The sequence below is a fragment of the Dipodomys ordii genome, unplaced genomic scaffold, assembly GCF_000151885.1.
Source record: "Dipodomys ordii isolate 6190 unplaced genomic scaffold, Dord_2.0 Scaffold108, whole genome shotgun sequence".
NCBI lineage: Eukaryota > Metazoa > Chordata > Mammalia > Rodentia > Heteromyidae > Dipodomys > Dipodomys ordii.
The window spans coordinates 793,644-803,924 of record NW_012267324.1 but is presented as its reverse complement, the minus strand read 5'-3'; the positions used below and the strand labels follow the sequence as shown (position 1 = coordinate 803,924).

Sequence of the window (10,281 nt, the reverse complement as noted above, 5' to 3'; positions counted from 1 at the left end):
CCGGGCCCGCGGCCTCCTCCCACAGCTGCTGGCTCCGCAGCGCGGCCTCCCGGCTGGCCTCCGCGTCCAGCTCCAGCACCTGCCACAAGAACCTGCGGGGGAGACGAGGCTCAGCCCGGGGGCGCTGGACAGGGCTGGCCAGGCCAGGCCAGGCGGCCCCCACGTCTTTCTGGGTGTGCTTGCGTGTCAGCGAACACCAAACCCTGGATCCTCACTGCCCACTGCGTCCGGAGGATTGCGGTTCTTCAAGCCAGGCACCCGGCCACTCGGGAGGCCGAGTTATGAGGATCATGCTTTGAGGTCAGCTGCGGGCAGGAAGGCCCATGAGACTCTGTCTCCAGCGAGCCCCCCGAAGTGGGAGATGGAGCTGTGGCTCAAGCGGTAAGACACCACCTTGACCAGAGAAAAGCTAAAGCTCAGGACAGCGCCAGGCCCCAGTTAGGACAAAGGGAGGAAAAGAAAAGGAGGAGGAAGATCTTCCTCCAGACAGGAGCGAAAAACTTGGAAGCAAAAAAGGATGAACTTGCTGGGAGCGGTGGCTCCAGTGGCCGTGTGGGCAGCGCCAGCCTGGGAGGGCCCAGGCCCCGAGTTCAAGTCCTGACCGTGGGCACCCGCGCTGGCGCACAGCTCAGCCAAGAGCAGTCGGGGCGCGGCAGGACCTTGGTGGAAGAGGACCCCGGGCCAGGGTCCCAGCTCCTCACCACGACTCTCGCAGCACAGGGCAGGCGTCACCCCCGCTGGCTGCTCTGGGGGTCCGTGGCTGGGAGCTGCCTGGGGTTCCCGGGGCGGGATGCGGGGCGGGCGTTACCTGCGGAGCTGCGCGTCCTTGTCTTGCGAGGCGGTGCGCAGCTCGCTCAGCAGCTCCAGCACCGGCGCCTCCCCCACCGCCGAGTCCACGCCAAGCGCGCGCAGCAGCCGCTGCGTCTCCAGCAGCTCGGGCTGCAGCGCGTCTGTGGGGAGCGGGGAGCGGGTGCGTGAGGAGCAGGGCCGCGGGGCTGGCCGCGCTCCACCCCTTGGACTTGACGCAAGTCCGGCGCTCCACCGCTGGAGTCGCAGCTTGGCTTCAGGGCGAGTGGCGGTGCAATGGAGATCAGAGTCTCATGGGCGTCCCGCCCGGCTGGCTTTGAACCGAGATCCTCAGATCTCAGCCTCCTGAGGAGCTGGGATCGCTGGCGGGAGCCACCGGTGCCCGACCATTAATTCTTTTAAAAAATTATTTTAGGGCTGGGAAGGTGGCTCAGTGGTAGAGCGCTCACCTCCTGTGCACAAGGCCCTGGGTTCGATTCCTCAGCACCACATAAGCAAAAAGAAAAAAGCCGGAAGTGGCGCTGTGGCTCAAGTGGTAGAGCACTCCTTGAACTGAGGGACAGCGCCCAGGCCCAGAGTTCAGGCCCTATGACCGACAAAAAAACAACGAAAAAACCCAAACTTGCCTCTTTCAGTGTGGGTACTGGGACTCAAACTCAGCCTGGGTGCGGGAAGGCTCAGTGTGCACGCGCACGCATACCTAGGAGCCGCGGCCCGTCCCCGGGCAGGTGGATGGCATGCACGGGCAGCTCGTGTCTGGTGCTGTCCAGCGCCGAGGCCAAGTCCCGGTACTGCTCCCGGAAGCGGTCCGCCACGGCCCGGAACGGCCGGAGCATCTCATCCTGCAATCCAGGGTGAGGGCGGGTGTGAGGGGGCTGGAAGCGAGGGGACGGACGGGGAGCAGAGGGGGCCCTCCGGACCTGGGGGCTGCTCTTGCACTGTGACCCCTCCCTCCTCCCCCTCAGGAGTGGTGGGTCTGCAGAGGTGACTGCGGAGCTCGGCCTGGGGTGGGTCTGGATACACTGGGGCGTGGGGCGCCGGGCTGGGGAGACCTGGGTGTCCAGCAGCACGGCCAGCGCCTGCCTCCGGTCGCGGAGCGCGCAGCGGTGCCGCAGCTCGTGCGCCTGGCGCTGCAGCCGCGCCCACTCACGACACAGCAGCGACAGCCGCCGCCCGCCCGCCGCCTCCATGCGCGCCACGTTGCTCTCGATCTGCAGACACGGGACGTGGGGTGAGGCTGGGGGCCCGGCAGTGCTCCCCGGCCTGGCCCGGCGCCAGGGTCCCTCACCTTCACGGTCAGCAGGCACAGGAGCAATGTCTGCGACTCGATCATGTCCAACATCTCCAGGAGATCCTGAGGGAACGGAGAGGCCTCAGCTCCCCAGCGGCCGTGTAGGCCAGAGCCAGTCCACGCACGACCGGACCCCGCACCCGTCCACAGCCCAGCTACTCAAGAGGCTGAGATGAGAGGATCGCGGGTCCAAGCCAGCCCGGTTAGGAAAGTCCATGAGACTCAGACCTCCAATGAACCAGCAAAAAGCCAGAAGTGGAGCTGTGGCTCAAGTGGCAGAGCTCCCGCCTTCTGTGAAAAAGCTCAGGGCCAGCATCCGGGCCCTCAGATGAAGGCCCAGGGACGAGGGTCTCTTCCAGCTGGGCAAGGCACCCACCCACGACCCACGCCCTGCCCCCACAGGCCCGTTGACTTTGCCCACTTGGGAATGAAGATGATTGTGGCAGCGGGGGAGACCGCGCCCCACCGCCCCTCCAGGCTCTTACTGGGCTCTTCCTCTGCGGGGCGCCGGAGCCCGCCGTCCTGGCCTGCTTGTACACGGTCTCTTCCAGTGGGAGCGTCTTTCTCAGCATGCTTGAGTCTAAGACAAACACCAGGGCCTCGCTCCGCCTGTCTGCAGGGCCTGAGGCCGGGGCCTCGCTCCGCCCGTCTAGTGTCTGAGACGGGCTTCTGCGGTGGAGTCCACCAGGCTCCGACTCCTACCCCTCCTGCCCTCGCCCAGGTGCCGGGACGGCCGGCGTGCCCTGGCTCCCAGCGGGAGAGGGCGGCCGTGGTGACGCCCGCACCGTGGCTCATGACGATCACAGGGGGACAAACCCATCTCAAGGGACCCCAGTCCCCCTTCGGCTGCCCCTGTGCAGAACGTTGTGGAATCACAGCGCCCTAGCCCAGGACAGACCCGGCGCCGCTGCACGCACAGAACCACGCGCGGGCCGCGTCGCCGCGGAGGGACCTACCGTGAATGGCGGACAGGTCCAGGTCGAGGTCGCGGTGGGGGGAGGCGGAGCCGTGTCCTTCCAGCACCGAGGACTGCAGCTCCCGCCGGAGCCCACTGTCCGCTGCCCAGCAGAGCCCTCGAGTCAGACCCTCTGCGCACGCGCGCCCGGAGACCCGGCACCCGCCGCCCCCGCCAGGCCGCTCCCACCCACCGGCCGCCCGGGGCCCGGGGCGCGGGGCTGCCCCAGATGAACAAAGCCAAGCTAAGTAAAACCTCCCAGGAAACGAGGGGCAGCCTCACACGTGCCAGTGACGGAACACCCTCCAAAGTGGCCCTCGCTTCCCATGCCACCACGAGAACCCACTTCTCTCATTCTGGTGGAAGCTTCTAGAACCAGGGGTCAGAGCCATTCGTGTGTCCGTGCTGGGGGTGAGGGGTGGGGCCTCCCTGTGGGTTGGCAGCCGACACCCCAGGGCGCTCTTACGCTCAGGGCTGGCACGCTACCACTTGAGCCACAGCTCTATTTTTTGCTTTTTGGTGGTCAGAGTCTTATGGACTTTCCTGCCAGGGCTGGCTTCGAACTGCAGTCCTCAGATCTCGGCCTCCGATGGAGCTGGGGTGACAGGCGTGAGCCACCGGCGCCCCACAAAGGGTGGTGCTGATGACACAGTGTCCCCCCGTGCCTCACCTCTGGCCTTGTGGGGCGCGCCGGCCTTCCTCCCCGCCTCGGGCGCCTTGGCGCGGGTCCTGGGCGGGTCCGACGCAGGCTCCTGCGGGCCAGTGGGGGACAGTGAGAGCAGGTGCCCAGCGCTGAGCCCGCTCTCCAGGGGGTTCCGGTGACCCCACGTAGGAAGGACAAACACGTGTTGCCCTAACTGGGGCCAGCCTCGTGCGTGGACGCGCACCCGCGCCGACGCGGCGGAGGGGGGCTGCCGGCAGTCCCTACAGTGTGCTCAGCACAGGACAGACTGCGCCGGGCTCCAGGAAGATGAAAACCTTTACACCAGCGTTACTCTTCAATGGTTACAAAGAAACTAAGTGTCACTAATGGAGTTCGGCCCTGATCATTCCCTTATCAAAAAGGAAAAGAGCCCGGCTCTGGTGGCTCACGCCTATAATCCTGGCTACTGGGAAGGATTGTGGTTTGAGGCCAGTCCAGGCAAAAAGTTTCTGAGATCCCATCTCCATCAAGAGCTGGGGTTCAGGAGCACACGCGCATCCCAGAGAGAGCCAAGTCTACACCACGCGCCCAGCGGGGGCCCTCGGGGTAACGACCAGGGTCCCCATGCACGCTCCCAGGACCCCCAAACCACGGGCGAAGCATTCACACTGCTGGAACCCTAACTCTGAACCCAGAAACCTTTTAAGGGCCAACACGATGGAAGCTCAGAAAGTTCCAATTTCCCCTTTCCTTTTTCGTCCGTCATGGGCTTTTCCGAGGCTGGCGCCCAACACGTGAGCCACTGCTCTACTTTGTTTTTGAGTGGCTCCTTGGAGATCAGAGTCCCACTGGGACTTTTCTGCCCAGGCTGGCTTTGGACCATGATGCTCAGACCTCAGCCTCCTGGGTTGTTAGGCTGCTAGGCGGGAGCCACAGGCGCCCGACTGCAAGTTCTAGATCTTGAGGCACTTGGCAATTCAGATTTTGATTCAGGAAAGCTGTGGACACCCCAAGCCTGACTCCTCGTGGTCCCCGCATTTTGGATGAGGGGCCCTCAACCCTTAGCCACTGCTTGTAGTTACCAAAATCACCAGCTATGCAAGTATCACATGACCAATGCGCAGCCATGCGTACAGCGGAGTCCACTCAGCCAAGAAAAACCACCATAATCACACGCCACGCGGGGACCAGGTGGGAAGCGCGTGGAGTTTTGCCAGTAGAGCCTGGAGGCAAGAAGCGGAGCCTGAGCCTGGGCCGGTGGCTCACGCCTGGCATCCTAACTACTCAGGAGGCTGAGAGCTGAGGATGGAGGTTCAAAGCCAGGCTGGGCAGGAAAGTCTGTGAGACTCATCTTCAAGAACCACTAGAAAACTGGAAGAGGCGCTGTGTTTCAAGCCATAGAGTGCTCGCCTTGAGCTGAAGAGCTGAGGGACAGCGCCCAGGCCCAGAGTTCAGGCCCCAAGACCAGCATTAAAAAAACACACACACACAAAAAGCAACAACAAAACAGATGGGGAGCGCTAGAGAGCGCGCGTCGTTCAGGGACTACATCTTCAATATGCCGAGATGAGGAGACCCGCGAACAGACACCCCCCCCGTGACACCCCCAGAGCTGGCGCACGCCTCACCTTTCTGACTTTCTTCTCATACTGCAAGTATCGGGACTCGACCACTCTTCCTCCTGCGGGCGACACACCGCGGTTGATGACAAGACCACCACGGGGCACCGGGAAGGCTGGCCGGCCGGGAGGCCTCACCCAGACCCAGACCCGGGCGTGGACAGCCCGGCTTGCTCAGCCGCCAGCGCCTGTGCGCCCCCTGCTGCCTGCGGGAAGACCTGCAGGACACTGGTGGGTGCGGAGCAGATGCAGCCGCACGCGGCACTTGGCCCGGGCAAGGGCGGGGTGCGCGCAGCCATGCTGCGTCCTGCCCTTCGCCAGCGTGAGGCCTGGGCTGCCTGCGGGAGCGCATTGCTGCCCTTCTCCAACCACTGCTGGCCTTTTGTTTTTTGTTGGTGATGGGTCTTGAACTCTGGGCCTGGGCGCTGTCTCTCAGCTCTTCAGCTCAAGCCAAATGCTCTACCACTTGAGCCACAGCGCCACTTCTGGTTTTCTGGTGGTTCATGGGAGATCAGAGTCTCACAGACTTTCCTGCCCAGGCTGGCTTGGAACCACGATCCTCAGATCTCAGTCTCCTGAGTAGTTGGGATGACAGGCGTGCACCGCCATGCCGGTCTTGGGCTTTTTCTAGGTGTTCTGGGCAGAGCTCTCCCTCCGGCCTCAGGAGACTGAGGAGAGCGCCAAGGCCCAGGCCCCGAGCCGCAGGCCTGGCAGGGCAAGCCCGGCCGGCCACGCCACTGCCTGCGCCAGGAGCCGGACTCCGCTTTGGCGGAGAGAAGGAGGCGAAGGTCAGCCAGCTGGGCAGCGAGGGGCGGGGACTCGGCTGCGCTCAGCTCAGGCTGCAGGGACGGGCGCGGTGCACGCGGCTGCGCTCAGCTCAGGCTGCAGGGACCGGCGCAGTGCACGCGGCCCTCGGAGCCAGGCTGGCCCTCTAAGCGTGCCCAACAGGCAGCACCACACTGCAGGGTGAGCTCTGCTAAGGGTGAGCAGGTGGGGCTTAGAGTGACACTAACTTCCGGGGACATCATGCTCAGGGACATGTTCTGGAACACAGCCCCACCCCCGAGGTGGAGAGGGACCCCCAGGGCCCCAGAGGACTCCGAGCCGCAGGGCGGCGGCCACCAGACTCCAGCGCCCCCGAAGCGTGTGGCTAGAGGCAGGGCAGCAGCCCCCTTTCTGTAGCCGGTTTTGTGCTCCCCAAACACGCTGCAAGAAACCTGCGCTACATAATCCTGTAGTCCCAGCTGCTCAGGAGGCTGAGATCGGAGGACTGTGGTTTGAAGCCAGCCAGGGCAGGAAGGTGTGTTTAACTCTTATCACCAATGAATTGTCAAAATGCTTTTTGAGCCATGGCTCAAAAGTGGCAAGAGTGCTAGCCTTGAGCAAAAAAAAAAAGCTCAGGGGCAGCATCCAGGTCCTGAGTTCAAGACCCAGGACACACCAAACACAAAGAGAAAGAAAGAACAAAGAAAAGAAGCCGCACTGCGGCGTCCCGCGGGAGCAGTGCTTACCTTGTGCTCGCTTCCCCTTCGCCCTGGCCGAGGGGGTGGCAGGCCCCGAAAGCTTCCTACAAGAGAAGAGACGGCTCAGCCACGTCACCATGGAAACAGCACCTTTTGAACCCATGCAAGGCGGAGGCCTGCATCCCAGCCACTCGGAGGCCAAGATCAGGAGGACTAAACGAAAGCCAGTTTAGGCAAAAAGATAGGAAGCCTCGTTAATTTTTTTTGCTACTCCTGGGGTTCAAACTCTGAGCCTGGGCACCTGTCTCTGATCTTCCTTTAGTACAGGTTACCTCTCTACCAGAGCTACAGCGCCCCCTCCCGCTTCTTCTGAGTAGCTTATGGTATCACAGGAACTTCCCTGGAGCCAGAGTACAGGTGCAAGCCACCGAGCCCAGCAGCAAGACCCCACCCGGATCAACGAATCGAACAATTCAGTTCCGGTGATACACGCCTGTGCTCCAGCTACGCAGGACACATAAGGAGAAGCAGCTCTGCCTGCGTCCAGCCCTGGGCAAACCCAGAACCCATGTGAAAACCAGCTAAAGCGAACAGGAGGGCCAAGGTGTGGTTTCAGTGGTAGAGTTCTGTCAGCCAAGGGTGGGTGGCGCAGGCCAGTCATCCCAGCTACTCAGGAGGCTGAGATCCGAGGATCATGGTTCAAAGCCAGCCCTGGGAAGACAAACCTCTGAGACTCTCTTTTTCTCCAATTAACCAGCAAAAATGCTGAGAGCTGTGGCTCAAGGGGGTGAAGTGCTAGCCTTGGGGGAAAAGGCTACGTGAGAATGTGGACCCTGAGTTCAGGCTCCAGTACTGGTGGCAGACCCACGCATGCGTGGTAAAGCACTGTGAAGCTGAGTTCCATCCCCAGGACCACTAAATAAAAAAGCAGAGAAATCAAGAGGTCTGTCCATTAGGTGGGGCTAGTGACAAGTCAGGTCCCAAGGCCGTCCCAGGGCAACGTAAGTGGGGGGTCACATGAGCCCCTGTGGGTTAAATTCCTGGGCCAAGGAAAGAATGGGAAGAGTTCTGAGCGCGGCTCTGTCTCTGGTGTGGAATCAGCTGCGGGCTGGCCACCCGTTCCCCCAGGCTTCTGTGCATCCACATGCCCTGGGGTGCGGCGGTGAGCACCCCAAGCCTTCGGCCTGGAGGAGGTGCCGTGTGTGTGTGTGTGTGTGTGTGTGTGAGGCATGGGTAGGTCAGGCATGTGACATAAAGACTCCCAGACAGCCAGGCACCGGTGGCTTATTGCTGTCATCCCAGCTACTCAGGAGGCTGGAGCAACATGAGGATCGCAGTTCCCAGTCAGTCCAGGCAGGAAAGTCCCTGAGGCTCTTATTTCCAATGAACCACCAAAAAGCCAGAGGTGGAGCTGTGGCTCAAGTGGTAGAGCGCCAGTCTTGAGCATGAAAGCCCTAGGACAGCTTTCAAGCCCCAAGTTAAAGACCAAGGATTAGCATACGCATGCACACGGTGTAGACGCTGCCTGGGACTGACAGCTCACAGTTCAGAATGTCACACAGGAATGAAGACACTACCTTGACAAGAACTTGGCAAGGCCCGGTTAACTTCTGCAGAAGAGTGCACCATCAGCCAAAAATCTGGCAAGCAGCCGGGCGCCGGTGGCTCACGCCTGTAATCCTAGCTACTCAGGAGGCTGAGATCTGAGGATCGTGGTTAAAAGCCAGCCTGGGCAGGAAAGTCTGTGAGACTCCTATCTCCAATAAACCACTAGAAAACCGGAAGTGGCGCTGTGGCTCAAGCAGTAGAGAGCACACCTTAGCTGAAGAGTAGAGCGCAGGGACATCGCCTAGGCCCAGAGTTCAAGACCCACGACCGACCAAAAAAAAAAAAAATCTGGCAAGCAAACACCCAAGAGCAGGGAGGCTGCTCCCTTTTGAGTCCCTAAACCAGCAGGCCACGCCCCTCAGCTCCCATTGGCCGAGCTAAGGTTCACAATCTGCAAAAGGAAGAGGCTTAAAGGATGCCACTAAATTCAAGGAATGTCTAACACGATGCCTTAATCAAATGTATGTGATCAAACAGGAATCCAAACAAGGGCCAGGCCACCAGGCCAAAGCAGAAACCTGCAGAAAAACAATTCCTTTAAGATTAACGGGAAGGAAGCAAATTACTTTGATAGAAAAGACACTTTTCTCACATCACTTAGTTGCAGCTAGGTTTTAGTTCAAGATCAGCTTAGCCAACAAGCTTTGAGAGCCCCCATCTTAATAGATAGGCATGATGCTGCAGCTGCACTCCTACCAACACAGCTACGCCGAAGGCCAAGATCACGACAGCCCCAGCGGCTCACACCTGTCATACCAGCTACGCCGGAGGCTGAGATCTGAGGATCGTGCTTTGAAGCCAGCCCAGGCAGTTAATGAGACTCTTCAAATAATCACGGAAAAAGCCAGAAGTGGCTCGAGTGGTAGAGGCGTTACCCTTGAGCCAAAGCAGCTCAGGGACAGCACCTAGGCCCAGAGTTCAGCCCCAGGATTTGGGGTGGGGGAGAAGCACAGAGCAGGAGGATCACAGTTCCAGGTTAGCTTGGCAAAAAAGAAAAAACAAAACAAAACACCTATGGCAAGATGCAATTAGGAGGGCGGTCACGGTCTTGCGGGGAGTCCTATCTTAAAAACGCGCCCTCCCGGCCAAAACCAAAACCAAAGAGGGCGAAAGGCTCGGCTGAATGTGGTGTTCGCCTAGCAAGCAAGAAGCCTCGGGTTCAACCCAAAACCACCACTCAAAGAAAAGAATGACGCGACTGCGGGTAAACCCGGGAGGGGCGGGGCTGCGGGGCCAGGGTGACAGTCCCGGGGCTCGAACTCAGGGCCTGGGTGTTGTCTTGAGCCTTTTCGCTCGTGTCTAGCACTCCATGCACTTGGGGCACAGCTCCTTCTCCAGCTTGTTGGTGTTGTGGAGATAGGCGTCTCACGGGGACTTTCCTGCCCGGGCCTGGCTTCGAACCGCGATCCAGGGCCACCGGCGCCCAACGGCGGGACGCATGCGCAGTGGGGCCCAGCCGCCCGGCCCCGGGCCCGGGGCCCCAGGGCCGGATTCTCGCTCCCGGGCCCGCGTTCTTCTCCGTCCCCACGTCCCGGGCCGTTCTGTGCCTCACGGAGGGCGTCGTCAGCCCCGTTTCCTGGCCCGGGAAAGGCCGAGCCGATGGCATCGAAGCGGACGGAGGGCTCGCATCTCGAACTCGGGTCCGAGCCCGAGTTTCCCAAGCATGCGCACAGCGCCGGGCGAGCGGGCTCCTCCGACTCGCCCCCCGCAGCTCCGCCGCAGGGCCGCTCCGCACCCCCGACCCCGCAGCTGCGGAGCCTCCACTCACCCAGGCCCGAGTCCTGAGGAGTCCGCCATTTCCCGCCTTCCGCTCAAAAGCCAGCGCTTTAAGGGCTGCGCGCCGCGCGGGCCTCGGGCCGTGCCACGCTGCGGGGTAACGGCAGGGGCGTCCGCGG

At 61.5% G+C, this 10,281-nt stretch overlaps 1 protein-coding gene across 1 annotated transcript in view; it reads right to left on the bottom strand.

Annotated features, from left to right (window-relative positions):
- Haus8 (HAUS augmin-like complex, subunit 8) overlaps positions 1-10,235 on the bottom strand; it is a 14,147-nt gene extending 3,912 nt beyond the window's left edge. Inside the window, exons 1-11 of the mRNA XM_013028294.1 lie at positions 10,155-10,235; positions 6,827-6,882; positions 5,325-5,377; positions 3,724-3,805; positions 3,055-3,156; positions 2,584-2,678; positions 2,096-2,161; positions 1,860-2,018; positions 1,508-1,649; positions 809-950; positions 7-92 (exon numbers count right to left, since the gene is read on the bottom strand). Of these exons, the coding sequence (XP_012883748.1) occupies positions 7-92; positions 809-950; positions 1,508-1,649; positions 1,860-2,018; positions 2,096-2,161; positions 2,584-2,678; positions 3,055-3,156; positions 3,724-3,805; positions 5,325-5,377; positions 6,827-6,882; positions 10,155-10,183 (1,012 nt within the window). The 5' untranslated portion in view covers positions 10,184-10,235. The remainder of the gene's footprint in view (positions 1-6; positions 93-808; positions 951-1,507; positions 1,650-1,859; positions 2,019-2,095; positions 2,162-2,583; positions 2,679-3,054; positions 3,157-3,723; positions 3,806-5,324; positions 5,378-6,826; positions 6,883-10,154) is intronic.
- Between the last annotated feature and the right edge of the window lie 46 nt (positions 10,236-10,281).